The 18,853-nt window shown below is 35.8% G+C and overlaps 1 protein-coding gene across 1 annotated transcript in view; it reads left to right on the top strand.

The window, feature by feature from the left end:
• Positions 1 to 18,853, top strand: part of DPYD (dihydropyrimidine dehydrogenase) — an 806,187-nt gene that overhangs the window by 652,391 nt on the left and 134,943 nt on the right. Inside the window, exon 19 of the mRNA XM_067726990.1 lies at positions 5,644 to 5,786. Within this exon, the coding sequence (XP_067583091.1) occupies positions 5,644 to 5,786 (143 nt within the window). The remainder of the gene's footprint in view (positions 1 to 5,643; positions 5,787 to 18,853) is intronic.

The following is an 18,853-nucleotide window of genomic DNA, read 5'->3' as shown; positions in this document are numbered from 1 at the left end:
AATGCCTGGCACATGCTAGGTACCAAATTATTGAATATAAATCGACTATGAATATATTGAATATGTTATGAAGCAGATAAATAGCTATAGAGACATGAAGGCTCAGAAAAAATATCTTGAAATATTCAACAAAAATTAAAACATGTTCATAAGAAAATTTTTTGCTTTTTCAATAAACCTAAAATAACAACTTAAAATAATTGGTTTTCTTTTTCCCATTTCTCCTCTTTAGATTTCATATCTCTTGATATAACCCTGGATCCTTGTAGTACTTCAGTTTCTAGTTGAATTATGGTAATTTTCTCAGAGGACTTTAATCCATGTGTAAAGATGTATTTTTATTTATTTAATTTTATTTTTTTAACATCTTTATTGGAGTATAATTGCTTTACAATGGTGTGTTAGTTTCTGCTTTATAACAAAGTGAATCAGTTATACATATACATATGTTCCCATATCTGTTCCCTCTTGCGTCTCCCTCCCTCCCACCCTCCCTATCCCACCCCTCTAGGTGGTCACAAAGCACCAAGCTGATCTCCCTGTGCTATGTGGCTGCTTCCCACTAGCTATCTATTTTACGTTTGGTAGTGTATATATGTCCATGCCACTTTCTCACTTTGTCACAGCTTACCCTTCCCCCTCCCCATATCCTCAACTCCATGCTCTAGTAGGTCTGTGTCTTTATTCCCGTCTTACCCCTAGGTACTTCATGACCTTTTTTTTTTTTTCTTAGATTCCATATATATGTGTTAGCCTACGGTATTTGTTTTTCTCTTTCCGACTTACTTCACTCTGTATGACAGACTCTAGGTCCATCCATCTCACTACAAATAACTCAAATTCATTTCTTTTTATGGCTGAGTAATATTCCATTGTATATATGTGTATATATATATATGTATATATGTGCTTTACATATTTATCAGTATGTTAGGTTCATTAATACCTTAAAGTTGTTTTAAAGGATAAATTTTTGGTGCTTGATTTATGTTTATTTTATAACAATCAATCTCTCAACTCCTAAATCCTTGAAATTCTTGATTTGCTAATATTTTTTTTCTTCTGGGTGATGTTAAGACTGTTAACAATTAGACAGTCAAAGTTCAATTTCTAAGGAATTTGTTATCCACTTAATTCATTATATTTTAATTAATGTAAGCAGATTAAAACTACATTTTCTTTTTGTATACACAGTGAGCATGAGTGAGTATTATAACCCAATTCTGTTTTATTGCCAGCTAGAGCCATTATCAGGGAGTTTATTGTGGACTTAGCTTTAACAACTAACTCTGTAACAGTAGCTGTTAGGAGTCAAATGATTAAGCAAAAAACAAACAGAATTAAACTCAATTATTCAAAATTTCAGTTATCCAAAATTAGCATATGTTCCACACTATCTTGCCCATTAAAAATGTCTTTTCTCTTCAAGGGTTTAGTCATGCTAAGTAAAGCTCTGCCTCCTTCTCACCAATAAACTCAACTTCTGATGTTGTCATTAAAAGTCTTGCATATTGATTTAGTGCATGGACCTTTTGATTCTTAAAATAAAATCTTAAATATATGGATGTCTGCCTTTGAGATTTTTAGCTTTGGAGTCAGTTAATCCTACCAACATTATGACACCACTAAATGAAAGCTGCTGGAGAGGGGAAAAGGGAGAGGGAGATGTGTGGTTCTCCTAAGGGAGCAGAGGTTATAAAGTTTCATCATCCTAAGCATCACGATCTTGTCTCCAATAAAAAAAAAAAAAAAAAAGGTTTCTTTGCATTACTAAGCACACAGCAACAGCATAAAAGGCACAAAGTAAACTAAATAAGTGCTCCCTCTGAAATCAATTGTCCTTCTAGGTAGTACAGGTTACAATAGCAAACATCTGTATAATCTTTATTATGTGCTAGCCCTTTATATATATTAAATAATTTAATCCTCAAAACAGCTGTGTGAAGTTATTATAATTTTATTATTTTATAGATGAAAAGATTAAGAAATTTTCACAAGATTACAGAGCTTGTAAATAGTGGAGCTAGAATTTGAACCTAAGCAGTTGGCCCTGTTGTCTCTCTGATGTAACTAATTCATCCTCAAATTCCCTTCTTTCTAGAATTTGTATTAATAGCAATCATAAAATATATGATGTTTAAATGAATGTGAAGCTTTCCTAATGGGATATGTACAGAATGAATAACTGACTCATATTACCTCCTAAGATCACTGAGGCTGGTGTTTTGGGTATCCACCCTGGGTGACAATATGGTTACAACATAAACTGATTACCTGAGATTGTCTTTTAAGCTTTTCCAATTCAGTTACAATTACCTCTTTTTAAAAAGAAGGCACAGGTGCTTAATATTTCTTGAATAGACAGATGAACAGCTGAATGGATAAATGAGGCCTGAGTAAGGAACCTAAGTCATAATACATTAATTCTTACTTGCATATCAATATGTAATACTACTACTAACGGTAGCATTTTTGAAATTGCAATTAAAATAAGAAAGTATTTTCTTAAGAAAAAAAAATCATTGAATTCAGATTGGTTACCTTTGAATTCAACATCTCTGGCTTACTGAAATGTTTTTCTAGATCATGAATCAATCAAATGTAAAGTGAAGTTTATCAAAGATCTATGAATTCAACATACTGATTTGCATTTTAGGATGTGACTATATGGAGGGCCTCGATTGATTAGATACCAAAAGTTCATTCTAGTCCCCCAGGTTTTCTGCTAGGGTCACTTTGGCACAAATCAGGACTCTTCACAGCAATTTTGGAACTCAAAGGTCTAGTTCACTTTTTGTTTGTTTGAACCTGCAGCTTGTTTCAAAATGTGGGGATTCAGAATGGCTGACTTTCATTGGCACCTCCCACACTGTTGAAACAGAAAGGCTTGATGTAATTAATTTCCCATCAGGTTCATCTGGTTACCCCATGTAGATGAAGGCTTAATTTAAATTGCATGTTGCCTATTAATTAATTTAAGCTTATAGGATTTCAATTTTTGATTTAAACCTTGTTGCTTCCTTTAGGATGGAGTCCACTTTTAATTCCTTGAGCTTCTCAACTGGCTTCTTCCTTCCTGGTCTTTGGTCTAAAATCATTAATTACTGTAGCAGTGACAAAGTTTTAAAAATTCTTATCTCAATAACTGTGATTCTGGAAATCTGTATGCATTTTAATTAACATATGTACAATCTCGTATGATATCGATATATGTATTTATTTCACACCAAAAGTTTTATTTTTATATTGAATCTATTATTTTTTCATTTCTGTCACTTTAAAACTAAAAAGAAATTTCTGTATAACAATTTAGAAAGATCCTTTTACATACCTTCAGTTTCCTTCCAAAAACCTTTCATGGCGAATAAAAGTCATTTTTAAAATCTATTCCCCATAAAAATGCTGAGAACAGGTAGATTATATTTCATACTAAATCAATTGAGTTATAAAGAAAACCAATCAAATGGAATTTATAATGGAAATTAAAACTGAATTTACTATTACCCAGCAACAGAAGGATCCATTTCTTCATTTTTGGATCCCATTTCCTCAGAGAACATAATTACTCTTAATTTTTGAAAAGATACCTTTATTAGTTTGAAAGGTTTTCACGTTCATTCGGTATATTAGAAAAGTTTTAAAAAAGAAGAAATACATCAAATAGAAAATGTCTTATTGACCTAATTGAACATCTTCAAATGCCACTGAGGATTTGCTGATGTTTTTTAACAACTGTGTAATAATGTTGCCCTTTAAATGTAACTGGTTAAATTTTCAAAGCTGTGTTCTGGGATTTTGCCATTTGATGTCCATTAATATCAATTGGAATATGTGGCCAAATCCCTGTGTACCACTTTGAAATTTTACTCCTTAGTGTTAATGATAGTCTTCTAACAGTGCAGTTAGAAATAAATTATTTATCTGCTTAGCAAAAATTTCCTTTACTCTCCAGCGTCAACTAAATAAGAAAAAAAAAGAATCCCAATATTTCTTTATTACTTCAAAGTAACATGTGTGTAAAGGAGCCATCAACTTAGCATATATTGAACATATCAGTTATATTATGCCAAGATAGCTGTATGTCTGTCTAAAAGGTTTATTTAAGTTACAACTTCCTTTAAAAATGCTTTCCTCTAACTTTTACTCTTGAATTTCTTTTTAGTATAGCTAAAGGTATGTTTCTATAAATATGTGTGTGTATTCTTTCCATGCATTCTCCTGTCCACTATGTTAGCCTTTTTTATGGTTAAAACATATAGACTAAGAAGAAGTTGCTGATAAATATTTTGAAATAGAAATAGAATCTTGACGTTCAGTTTCTAATTTGCCCTAACTTACTACCTTGTATTTAAATGTCAGTTATGGAATCCTGAAGTGTCAGCATTGAATATTCTTGACTAAGAAACAGTGCTATCTAGAGGAAGATTTTTTAGGTGTGGGAGCGCCAAGTAGACATTTCCACAAACATTTTTGGTGTTGAGTGCTAAAGCATTAGTTTACACGTAAATTCAGTTTCATCTGAAATGAACAGGATAAAAAGAAAACCGCTGATTTTAATGAAAGCTCTTTGTGCTTCCTTAATAGGAGCACCAATGAATACATATTGAGAATGCTGGTAAGGATGCTTGTGGTGGTGGAGGAGATGCCAAAGTATGCACCACATGAGGCTTATTTTACCCTTTGCTTGTTTTGTTGTTTGTAGAGCCCTTATTTGAGGCAATGCCACATTGTTGCACAAAAAGAACTATTTTTACTTCAGAAAATGCCTTTAAAGGACCGTTGACTTATGAGTGTACATCTGAAATATCAAATTATATTACTGTGTTACGAGAGCATTAATTTACTCCCAATTGGGTTAACCCTTGAGAGTCTAAGCAGCCTTATACAGTGTAATCATGTAAAAAGCGACCTCAGAGTGTTCTGTCCATCCATACAGCCTTTATTACAATTAGCAAATAATGTGTTGGTAATGTTTGGTTAAATAATGTATACAAACTCAGACGCATACTCTAATTACTGAATTCTAGTAAATTCTCTTTAACTTGATTAAAATGTTCTAATGTATTGAAAATTAGATTAGGCTTACTATGTTTGAGTAAAATCACTATCAGATTTTGGGAAATACATGTAAAATGCAATATGGAATCTGTAAGTTCATCAGCACCTTGCTTGTTTTTGCAGTATCTCTATTCACACCAGCTGCTTTATACTTCGCGGAAACATAACAGAGCTGTATGTCTATTTATGCACTGTATGTGATTGTTTTTCTTTTACAAAATCTGCTATTCCTTGTTCTTTTTAAAACAGATGCTCGAGTGTTCCATACAATCTTTTACACATTACTGTATATCAAATTGTGGTATGTATGTATTTTATGTGAGAGTCCTAGAGTTGCTATACCCACTTGCATAACATGCCTGCATGCAATAATAGCATCAAAGTCCTTAAAATAAGTACATATCCATTTACAAATTAACATACTTTGAAACATAGCAATGCTTGTATATTACATACGTATATATCTTAAGTAGAGATAAAATTGAATTTTGTCTAGTACAACACTGCCATCACATGATAGTGATTATAAGGCAATATGCTCAAGTGGTCAATATACTAACCATTGATCATCCTCATTTTCTGTAGGCACAGCCATCAGACCTATTGCTTTGAGAGCTGTGACCACCATTGCTCGCGCTTTGCCTGGATTTCCCATTTTGGCCACTGGTGGAATTGACTCAGCTGAAAGTGGTCTTCAGTTTCTCCACAGTGGTGCTTCGGTCCTCCAGGTAGTACTTGTGTTTGTCTGTCCCTTCACAAAACTCCGTCTAACAAATAAAGTGAAAATTATGTGACAAGTATGTTCTTGTAGGGTCTCTTGAGAAAGAGGCCTTGCGGGATCAAAAGCGTGGCACTCATTAAGTTTCTATTACGGGTTGAGAACAAACCTGAGGTTCATTTCCTGTCCTTTTGAGGGCTTACAAACCCTCTATTTTTTTCTTAACATATTTGTTCACCTGTATGTTTCTAAAATAAATGAGATCACATTCCAAAATGTATACTGTACTACTGGATAAAAACCAAATATATGAAAAAAAAAAAACCCAAATATATGAGGAACTCTGGGTAAAAGTAAAATCTTGATTGAAAAATAAAAGAAGTCAGGGGCAAGGCCAATACACACAATCTATGCCATATGGTACTGGAGGCATTAACAAATTTGACTGTGAACTTCCTGGTAGCCAAAGCAAAGAAATCACAGCTTTCAAAATATAGAAGTGAATTGGTTGTTTACCTTCTTGTGGTACAAAGCTGAGGGAAAATCATCCATTGTCTTCATAAAGTGATACTTTGAGATGTACATGAGTACATGAGTACATCATGCTCATTTTTTTTTTTTTTTTTTGCGGTACGTGGGCCTCTCACTGTTGTGGCCTCTCCTACTGCGGAGCACAGGCTCCGGACGCGCAGGCTCAGCGGCCATGGCTCACGGGCCCAGCCGCTCTGCGGCATGTGGGATCCTCCCGGACTGGGGCACGAACCCGTGTCCCCTGCATCGGCAGGCGTACTCTCAACCACTGTGCCACCAGGGAAGCCCCATCATACTCTTATTAGCCCTCTACAAATAACTTAGAAATTACTTAATTTTTTTATTATTTATACACTTGCTTTTTATATTATAATGTTGTTCAACATAGATGCAGTACAGTGCCTCAGCACTTTATAGCATAAGCATTTCTCTCAGGGACCAGATATGCAGGTTTGGATGGTCTGACATGACCCAGGTAAAATTTTTCATGTGAGGACTAGACTGTGACCTCTGAGGTAAGTCCCACTTTAATATGGCTGCTTACTACCTAACATTGATGGTAATTGGGGAGCAGAGTGTTTAGCATCACTTATATTCTCTGGCAAGAAAGTGGAGTGCAGTATCTTGTGTTGCCAATTTAACAATCAGAATTAACATCCTGTTATAAAATATAAATTGGAAATAACATATATCAGAATGCTAATGGAGGAGTACTTCTGCTTCCAGGAAGATGGAGTAGGTGTACTTTTCCCTATGCTTCTGAGTAAGTACAATTAAAAACCTTTATATATCTAGAACAAACATAAAGAGATTCTGAAAGGAGGGGAGAAGACAGTCTGGCTAGGAATCTCGGACCCAAGGCACCACACAGTGGAGAATTTCCTGGGTTTTCTTTTTGCCTCATATATCCCAGACTTGGAGCCAAAGAAGCCAGCCACCCAGAAACAACAGGTGCAGACAAAAAACCCCTACTCTTTCTAGCCAGAGAACCAGGAAAAGACAGCCTAGCAAGACAGAAAATTTTTGACCGTAACTGCTCTTCTCTAGCCAAACACCACAGCTTAAAAACTGCAGTGCCACACCTGTCCACACAAGCAAAGGACAAGCATGGGTCTCTTACTTCCAGCCTCAGGAGGCTGTAACAAGGCACCCAGCATCGCTCCTGGGCAATAATGAGCTCCCATATGTGGGAGGCATGGACTTCCACCCCATTGACCGTAATGAGGTGTCCCTTCTCCTCCCCGCCGGGGCCTTGTCAGAGGAAGTCTAATGGAGAGTCAGGATTTTTTTTTTTTTTTTTGGCCGGTACGCGGGCCTCTCACTGCTGTGGCCTCTCCCGTTGCGGAGCACAGGCTCCGGACGCACAGGCTCAGCGGCCATGGCTCACGGGCCCAGCCGTTCTGCGGCATGTGGGATCTTCCCGGACTGGGGCACGAACCCGTGTCCCCTGCATCGGCAGGCGGACTCTCAACCACTGCACCACCAGTGAAGCCCGAGAGTCAGGATTTTTATCACCACCCAGCAGTAACAAGGCCACTCTGTCCCCGCCCCGTCACAGCCCCCTGGTGTCAGATGAGGCCTAGAGGGGAGCCAGAACTCCTATCTTCTCTTGGCAGTAACAAGGAGTTATGTCCCTCAGGTGTCAAAGGAGGACAAGTAGGGCATCTGGACAGTAATGAGGCAGCATCCTTGCCCTCCTCTACCAGAATGGTATCCAAAAATGCCAGCTAAAACAAAAGGTTTAAATAAGATGAAGAGTCCCTTAGCATAATACCCAAAATGTCAATGTTTTAATTGAAAATCACTCATCATTCCAAGACCCAGGAAGACCTCAAGCTGAATGGTAAAAGACAATTAATAGATGCCAATACCAAGATAGCAGTAACAGAGATTTAGAATGATCTGATGAAGATTTTTAAAGCAGACATCATAAAGTTGCTCTAAGAAGCAATTACAAACAGGCTTGAAGCAAATGGAAAATATGGAAAGTCTCAAAAAAGACATAGTTATAAAGAACCAAATGGAAATTTCAGTACTGAAAAATATAATAACAAATACAAAACTCAGTTGATGGGCTCAACAAGAGAATGGGGAGGACAAAGAAATAATCAGTGAACTGGAAGATAGAGCAGTAGAAATTAACCAATCTGAAAAACAGGGAGAAAAAAGACAGAAAGGAAAACAATGAACAAAGTCTCAGGGAACTGTGGGAGTGTAACAAAAGTTGTAATATTCATGTTATCAGAGTGCCAGAGGAGAGGTCACAGAAGGAGGGGATGAAAAAGAAATAATGTCTGAAAACTTCCCAAGTTTTGTAAGAGACATAAATAAACCTACAAGATTCAAGAAGCTGAATGCATCTCAAACATGAGAGATCCAAAGAAACCCATACCAAAACACATCATTATCAAACTTCTGAAAACTAAAGACAAAAGGCCCTTGAAAGCAAGAAAAAAATGACATCTTACCTATGAGGAGCAAACAGTTATGACAATAGATTTCTCATCATCAGAAACCATCAAGTCCAGAAAGTGAGACAAAATTTTCCAACTGTTGAAAGAAAAGAACTATCAACCCATAATCCTGTTTCCTTCAAAAAGGAAAGATAAAACAAGACATTCTTAACTCAAGAAATACTAAGAATTTATTTCCAGGAAGCATAACTAAAAGAACGACTGAAGGAATTTCCTTAAGAAGAAGGGAAATGGTAAAAGAAGGGACTTGTGGGCATCAGAAATGAAGGGAGAATACAGAGCAGTATCTTCAAGAAGAACCTGGAAGATAATGGATGTCTAGGCTTGAATATCACCTGAATTTTTTTCATGAACATGGAGGAATACATGAACTCAAGTATAAAAATGCATTATGAGTGGGTTCCAGAAAGGACTCCTGCTCATTTCCAGACATGTAAGCTTGGGCGAGTCACACATGAGGGGTGGTAATTGTTGACTGTCTACCGTGTGCTGATTCTAGCTACTGCTAGATACAGTATTTCCATGCCTACCTGAGAGTGAAATCATTTTATACTTCTTTGACATCATCTTAGGCTTGGAGGATGAAAGTAGTGTAGCCAAAGTCACATGACTAGCGCTAAAGCCAGAACTAAAACCTTGAGTTTCTCGACTGCAAAGCTGAACCCGTGTCCCCTGCATCGGCAGACGGACTCTCAACCACTGCGCCACCAGGGAAGCCCAAGCCCGTCATTTTTTTAAACCAGATTATGAAGAGGGGATGAGAAGGTCAACATGGTATTAAAAAGTGGCTGCCAAAGCACTGCCCCTTCAGCTCTGGCTAGGAATGGCCCAGAAACTTCCCAGCCATGTAAAATATTGACTCCCAATTGATGTTGTTAAAAAGGTAAATTTCCACACATAGGCTTTTACTGATATAAAATTACAGATTATGTATCAATTATGTGTCATTAGCTTTAGTCACGTTTTAATTCAGCCGGAAAATATTTTTAAACCAATTTTAGCTAAAGTTTGAACTAAAATCAGTATTAAGATATATTCAGGACAGTTATGAGTGGGAAAATCCCTGAATATACAATTTTGGCTTGGCATTTGAATGGGGTGGAGAATGTATAATATTTCTATCTCTCTTCCATTGTAACTGAATTTTACCCTGTTCCACTCCCTAGTCCTGGGTTAATCTAACCTTTCATTTTCTGTACTTCTGGGATGCTGAATATTATTAGAGAAATTCAGGTAACTTTGCCAATTGAATTTACTCCAAATTCACAGTGTTTAATGTCAGCTGGGCCTTGGTGTGCTGGTAAGCATGTTTTTATTCATCTTCTAAAAAAAATTTCCCATCAAATTCCCTCTGGCAGTTGGTTCAAATCTTTTTTGTACACCTCAAGGCCCTAAATCCCTCCATCATCACCTTCCCATTTCTCTGTTGCCATTTGTTCACTGGCTCTTAACTGCCCACCTCATTCCCCTTCTCTGATTCTATAATATTTCCCTTGAAGAGCTCATCCACTTATATAACTTAAGGTGGAATACTATCAAATCTAGCTTTCTGTTTCTACTCAGATGTAAAGTATGTACTGACAAGATGCATTTTTTTACAAGACATAATCAGACAGATGATATGTATTTAAGTAGTGTGATGGTGCTGATATACTGGAGTTTAGAAAGAGAATTAATAAACAGAAATAGTGATATAAATTAAACATCTTGATTCTGATTTTCTTGATGCACATAAATAAACTATGTAGTTAGGCGAGTGCACTACTGAATAAGGATTTATTCTCAAAGTAGCAATTTCAAATTCAATTTTTAAGTGAATTTAATAACCATGACCTTCTATGTGACTTTAGAAAAAGTATTGACATTTCACAAATGGAAAGCTAAAATTTTTTTCATAAGTTTGATAAGTGTGATAGAACATTCTTTTCTTGTTGATCAGTTTGCATCACAGAGAAGCATTCATTCATTTATTCATTCAGTAAATATTTATTGAGAATCTACATGCCTAGCACTATTCTAGGAATTTGGAATACATACTTCTGTGAGTAGAACAGACAAAAGTCCATCACCTCATGGGGCTTACATTCTAGTGAGGACAAAGATATAATATAATAAACATGAAACATAAGTATATTATCCGGTATGTAAGATGATATGTGCTGTGAAAAAGTGGTCTCATTGCAAAGGTAATATTTGTATAAAAAACTGAAGGCGAGGAATCAGGGAAATTTTTATTGATTTAAAATACTTAGGTTATAGCATCACTTGCTTAAATTTTTGCTAATTGAGAGTTTAACTGAAATATAAAAATCACAAAATACTTTAGACCACCTTGCAGTTTAAAAATGGAAAATGCCTTTTAGGTTTCAGGCTGCAATTTTTTTTTTTTTTTTTTTTTGCGGTACGCGGGCCTCTCACTGCTGTGGCCTCTCCCATTGCGGAGCACAGGCTCCGGACGTGCAGGCTCAGCAGCCATGGCTTATGGGCCCAGCCGCTCCGCGGCATGTGGGATCTTCCCGGACCGGGGCACGAACCCGCGTCCCCTGCATCGGCAGGCGGACTCTCAACCACTGTGCCACCAGGGAAGCCCTAGGCTGCATTTTAATGGGCAATTTTTTGCTTTTTGAAGTCTTCTTACAATTTTTAGGAATGTACCATTTCTCATTGGCACTGTTTATTTCTATTACCTTATTCTACAACTTGCTTTGCTGAGGATTTTAACATTTCAGTGGTAAAGCATCCAATAACCCTACCTTAAAAATGCTTCAGTTAATGTTTTATATAAAAACTAAGGAGTTAGCTAGACAATAATTTGAGTATTCCAGATCATTTCCCTGGAACAACTTTGGAGTAAAAATGACTATTACAACAGAACCACATGCAACACTTTGGCCAAGAAATAAGGTTCAAAACTAATTATGGGTGTGTATTCTTGGGTAGCTGCTCTTATTACTTTGTCAGTCAACCCAACTAACTTCTAATTTATTTAAGTGAACCCCAGTGTCTTTGAAATCTTATTTTTCATCTTTTTTGATAGGCTCTCATTAGTTAGAATATGCAAGTTAGATCTATAAAAGTTCTAAGTGAAAATTATTATTAAATTTAAGATACCGGGCTTCCCTGGTGGCGCAGTGGTTTGGAGTCCGCCTGCCGATGCAGGGGACACGGGATCGTGCCCCGGTCTGGGGGGGATCCCACGTGCCGCTGGGCGGCTGGGCCCGTGAGCCATGGCCGGTGAGCCTGTGAGTCTAGAGCCTGCGCGTCCAGAGCCTGCGCATCCGGAGCCTGTGCTCCGGAATGGGAGAGACCACAACAAAGAGAGGCCCGCGTTACCGAACACTGAAATTTATAAATACCTATTTGTTAAATTACATTCTCAAGCTCTTCATAAACTCTTGAGGTCTTAAATCTTTTGAAAGGCTACTCTGAAAAAAGGAAGTTTGCTTCTGCCTGCCAATTAGTTATTCAGGAAAAGCATAGTAAATAAACAACTTGAATAATTTCCCGTTAAAACAGTTTGAAAAGATTAATAAATTAACACTGGCTTTTTTTTAAAACTTGTAGTTTAAGTTGTTTGTCCCAGATCTAGCCTTCAGAATGAATTCTATATCCCCTTCATCTGATTTAAGTACTAGTCTACAATTTCTGTTAATAAAAACTATTTAGGGATTTCTATTGCAACCAAAACCCAGACGGAGTCAGTTGCTTTTAGTAATAGGTTTCATCACAAAATGTTCACTCTCCTCTATTGTATATAGATAGAGGATATAAGTACTATGCTACCTTTTTTTTCACTGAATTACTTTGGGTTTCTATAATTTAATTTAATGATATTGCCACTACAATTCAATCTTTTAAGGACTTTGATTCAGGACATCAGAAATTATAGGAAGTTCATTCATGTACAATTATGACCTGTGCCTTCATTGAGATTGTATGGGTGGGTTTTTTTATTCCATTTCTTTTGTATGGGTTTCACTGAAGTTAATAGAAAATCCTGAAATACAGGAGAAAGAGGGAGTATAGTGGGCATTTGCTGTGAGTCATGGTCATGTGACAGACACTCACTAGAGTTATATAACCAAATCAATTTTTGACAATAATTAGCTGCTCTGATGGAGCTAGTTCAAGCTAAATGGAATTTTTTAATGTGATCAGGAGATGTATTATTTTATTGAAACTAGAGAAAAAGAGGTAATTGAAGCAGCACGATGACACTGTTTCCACATGAGTGCAGATGCATTATGGACATTCTCTCTTGGTCATAATGCACAGGAAGACGGCAGTGCTTCAACTATATAGATGGGGTCTTTAGGTGGTAAAAATTTTGCGTACTATATTTTAAATTCTTATTGGGTAAGCGGAAAATATATTTATTCAATTATTTCTTATTTTTTATTTAATCATCATTAATCATCATCATTAAAGTCAGGCTATGATACATGAAGGAAGAATAGTTGATACCATTCAAAGTTATTTTAAATGGCATCAGAATTATTTCACATAGCTAGTTAAAATAGACACATTTTTCTTTCCACTATGCAGTTTCTTGTTTCCTAGCTTTAATGAGTGTTTCATGTACGGTGTTAAGAACAATATGCAAGTAGTTATTTTAAAAAATAGAAACCCTATATTTGTAGAATAATATATAGGAAAAAAGTAGTATCCATTCAGTGAAATTCAAATTACTGTGTCAGTTATTGCATTATTTTAAATTACTTTAATGGATGGTGTCTTTAATGGAAGAGGTTTTAATTTTTGGAAAGTATCTTGATTGCAGTGCAACAATGTTGCTTATAAGCAAACAGAGGAAATTAAATGGAAACCTGCTAGGCTTTCGAATGATTACACATTCGCCACTTGATAGAAAGATTAATATCTAGATTCAAAAGAAATTAATTGAAATTAAATCTAATCTTTTTGAATGACAGTTTTACTATAAGAAAAAGTAACTCTACCACACAATGTCTATTTTATGTGAGAAAATAACCATGAGTTAGCTAAGATGTTTGCAATTAGCCATATGAAATTTCTGATCTTGTATAAACTTCCTTGGCTAAATTTTTTCCTGACTCTGGCCAGATCCTTTATATTGTCTTTTCCTTTTTGCATTGTATGCAGAGCTGTGGTTAATTACTAGTTTCACTTCTTCATCAAAGAATCTTCATATGTCTGACCAAAGTTTTAAACTACTATTTACCTTTTTATTCTTCAGTTAAAAAAAAAATCCTAGTTGTTTAGATATTCTTATTTCACATATTATTTTCCAAACATTGTGTTTTCTCTGTTGGTTTTCTCTGAATCTTTCCAATTTATCAATTTATCATTTGAAATGAATTGTGATTTAACATAACTAATTTTTTAATAATCATTCCATAACTTATCCACCCAAATGACTATTAGAAATAGTCACTTGGGAGCTAATGTATTTTCAATACCATCAGTAACTACTCTTCATACTTTGAGAATGGATCTCATTTCCTGTAAACAAAGCTAAAGAGAGCCAAGCCAAGTGAACAACGTTGGTTGTTGAACTGAGTTAGGTATACAAAGTCCTGAGTCTCCTTTTCTGTCAGTCCATAAACTGACTTTAATAAGCTGTTCAAAAAAATGTGTAACAAAATTATTCTGAGCAGTGCCAACATCCACCAACATTATTTTGAAAAACCCAAACTAATTTAGATGTGTATAATTGTGTATTTGTTTAAAAATCCACCTCAATATTTTAGAGACTCGTTTTGGTACTAAGTTAGGGTTCAGAATTCAGACTGAATAGAGAGTTATTAGAAAATGCTAGGCCATAGCAAATATATTGTAAAGAATATTAATGATGAATTACCATCTGTTTTTCAAAACGTCCTTTCTAGTTATTAATTCATTTGGCTCTTACAAAGCTCAGGGCATATCAATAAGCATTTTTAACCCATTTTGTAGATTTGCAAATTTGTAATTACCTTAACTTTGTTTCACCAGTTGGCTAACCGGTGTGATTAGAAACCATGTTTCCTGATTTCTATCCCATGATTTGTCTCTGCGTCTCCTACCGTCCATGTTATTGTGCTCAAGAAATTGTTCTAGAAAATGAAAAAGAAATTCATCATCATTCACAAACATGTGAATGCATGCTCTGTCCTTGACTTATTAACTGATGATTCATTCTCAACTCTTGAACTACACCTGTGTATCATTTGTTTATCCCAGTCTTATAATTTTCCAGGTGAACTGCTTACTCCTTCTTAAATAATTTATCCCTGAATTCTGCAGTTTCCAAAATTACTTTAAATTCTAATAAATTTTCTCATGTGCTGAGTAAAGGAAATCATGAGATTTCTAGAAAGCTGACTAACTTAGGGGTCCTGAGTTCTGTTTGGGGAAAACGTAGAAATCCAGTTAATCAATTTTTAAGTAACGTGAAATAGGGAGGCAGAGTAAGTTCCAATGTAGCTTCAGGAAAAGCAAGAGACACATATGTGACTCATACCGTATAAGAAGATAAAGCTGGTTGTTGATAAATATAAAGACACATCCTTGGGTGCAAAAACTTAATTATACATCTAAAATAGAGGTAACTATGGCAAAGAGAAGATTTTGTAGAAAAGCTGTGGAGGGATTTAATTCACAATAAGGTCAACAAAAATAGCATATTGATGTAGCTTCCCAGTAAATGTTGATGTGATCTTAGTTGTATTTGAGATATGATATTTAGTAAAAGGGAAATGATGTCCTCAGTGAACTCACATCAGATGACATCTTCATTTATCACGTGGTGGGTGCCCACTATGTGCCAGGCATAGTTCTAGCCCCAAGGGTACAAGGATGTTTTCAGACAACTGAGAATGCTTTTAGGAACCTTGCATGCTAGAAGCCCCCTCAAAGGAGTGATACGATAATCGAGCCCAGATTCGGATGAGTAAAAAAAGAAGTCAGCCATGCAGAGGTCTGGGAGAAAAGTGTCCTCCTGGCACAAGGAAGAGCAAGGTCATAAATACAAAGGCCTGGCGCACAAGGGTGAGAGCAGTCTTGTCTTGTTTCAGGACAGAAAGACACAGCGGAGATGAGGATGATAGGAGATGAAGGGGCAGTCACAGGCAGAGGTGGCTCCTGTGGGGTACTGTACGCCACGATAAAAATTTTAGATGTTATTCTCTGTTTAATGGGAAGCTATTAAAGAGTGACAAGGTCTTTACATTTTCACAGTCTGACACCATACCCCTTCGCTCTCTCCACAAATCCAGGAGCAAATAAATGCTCAGTGGGCCCTTTCTACTTTGAACTTCCAGAGCACATGGTTCACTTTTAATTTATGGTTTTTATCCTTTGTGATTCAACTCTCCTCTCTTCTAGGGCTGCAGCCAGCCTCCCTCATCCTTGCCTTGCAAATATTTTTTTACTGTTTCCAAGGATGATGGTCTCCAAAAATGTGTTTTTATCAACACAAATCCATCACTTCTAGAAAAAAACATATCTCCCAGTACATGTTCTGTTAATGGTAGAACATCATCATCAATTTTCTATACAACAAAAATGTTATTAGATATGAATCTAAAAATCAGACTAACACAAATCCCTTTCCGGAATCATTCAGTTCTATCACATGCTTAATATATTTGAATTTTTTTCCCCAAGAGTTCAGATCAGAATAGATTGTTTGTGCCATTCTAAGTATTTCTTTTACAAGAAAAAATGAAAGTACAGACCACAAAGATTCTAAATATTTCTCTTACAAGAAAAAATGAAAATACAGACAACAAAAAGAAATTTCACAGTTGGTTTCTCATAAGTACCTACCTCCCTAGGAGTTCCCAGGCCTGACATTCAATTTTGTACTCTACTATTTTGCTTTGTATGTGCTATCCCAATTCTTTATCACTTTTCTTCTCTTTTCTTTCATTTCTTGTTTTTTTTTTTTTTTTGGTCACGGTAACCTGGATTTATTTACATTAGAACATTCCAAAAGACATTTTACTCTGTGAATTAAAATAAATCCTGCAATTTTGCGATATGTGTGTTTAACAAATTATTTTTACTTAGAGCATACTACAGAGTTAATTTTCTCTTGTGTGAGAGAAGAAATAAGTATGAAGAAGAAAATGCCTTTGTGCACTACAAATAATTGTCATACAAATATGAATTTTCACCTGTCCTGTTTATTAAAAATATTGTTTTGGGTATAACATGCAGTATTTAAAATATGAACACCTAGCTCATTTCTTACGGAGTAGCCTTGAAAACGTCTTATTTCTAACCATCTTCAAAGATTAGAAATGTGAAGATTTGTTTATTCACTTTCTGATCTTAATACAGGATGTGTCTAAGGTAGAGGAAGAGGGAGGACGACTCTGTTAGGCAGTAACTGCACTACAGGACACCTAGGGCTCTGCACCAAAGATATAACTGAGCTCTGAGAGCTGCCTTAGGAAGGTTAGTGGGATCTCTTCTTAGTGTGGTAAAATTGAAGCTGAACAGTTCTGCCGTATACCTCTATATCATTGTCTAATATGTAGTGTTTTGTTTCGTTTATCTTGCCAACCAGTGTCTCAAGTTCCTTGCTCTTAATGCATTCAGTTAAGAAAGCCTGTTGTTGGTCCCTAGTGTTTTTCAGAAACCTTTGTTTATTCTAGTCTTGAAGATTCTTGACAGTATTTGTGTGCCTCTGTTATGTATCCAGATCTGGTTGTATTGCCATGTATATTACAGTAGTTAAGAGAAGGAGATTTGAAGTTCTACAATTCTTTGCTCAACTCCTGGACTCACCATTTTATAACTAAATAAATTTAAGCTAATTATTTAACCTCTGTAAACCTTAGTTGATTCATCTGTATAATAGAAGTTATAGTATCTACCTTATTGGGTTGCTGTGAGAAATATTTAATATGTTAAAGGAAGTATCACGATTCAGAGTCCCAGTACGTCTAGTGCCTCCCTCCTGATCCAGCCTCTCTGATCCTGCCAACCTCTTGCCATCCAGCGATGCCTGGCACATCAGGGAGGCTCCAGCACCCTGGTCCAGCTCTCAGATTGGTTGGAAAATGCATATCAACTCTGATTGTGTTGGTCTCTCATTATAAACTCCTAGAAGAAAGAGTACCAAGATCATGTAATTTTAGTCATGTAATTGACATTTATTAGAGGTTTTCTTGCTACAGATGACAGTGACTTACTGAGGATTAAAGAATAAGCAAATAATTTGGATGCACATTTATTTTCATAGTATTGATTAGGACTCATGCAAATAGTGATTATGAAAGAAATTACAGTAAAATATCAAAGTCCTTATAGGCCTAAAACATTCTTAAAAGACTTTTCTTAGAAATCACAACTATGTCTCCCATTTAGAAGTTTTAAAAAAATCAGTGATAAGTTTAAGGTGTATGAGAAGTACAGGAAATTTCTGTCAGGAAATTTCAGTCTCCAGTTCAAGTGACTCCTAATTCACAATTCAGAAACCAGGCTTAGGCCAGATGACCTTTGTATAAACTAGGAGCATGATCAAATTCAGCATTGAAATTTATGATCAGCTCCACTCAGTAGAAGAATTTTTATCAATTGAGTTTGCCACAAACAAGAGGAAATCTGGATTTTGTCAGAAGTATTCTGTGTATAAATATTTACTGGATTTTTTCATCTTCCTCTCACATTTACACTCCTTAAAACAATGTATCTGATAGAAACAGTTTACTTATATGTTAAAAGTTTGCTCAAGGAAGGGAAATCACATCATCAATGCTCCCAAGCAAAATGCTTTTAAGGGAAAGTTTTGAATATTTTATTGCAGACTATTCAACAAATTGTAATTTCAGATAGAGGACCAAATGGATTTCTGTTTTATCTAAGTTAAAAAAAATCATTCAAAAGCTTGGCTCTCTAGAAGTATGTATCTGTGCATCATGTACGTGTTTTATGGCATCAAAGTTACACTTCAGTAGATTTCCAAAAGCCTTTTGAGACAGAGACATGAATTTTTACAGATTCTAATTACAAGTTAGAAGTCATCTCGCTGTTGGAAGTTAAAAATGGAGACAATTAGAGAAAATTCCAGTTGAAAGAAAAATGCGTTTTGGAGAAAGCAATA

This window comes from Pseudorca crassidens, chromosome 2, assembly GCF_039906515.1.
Source record: "Pseudorca crassidens isolate mPseCra1 chromosome 2, mPseCra1.hap1, whole genome shotgun sequence".
NCBI lineage: Eukaryota > Metazoa > Chordata > Mammalia > Artiodactyla > Delphinidae > Pseudorca > Pseudorca crassidens.
This window is presented reverse-complemented; position numbering and strand designations above follow the sequence as displayed.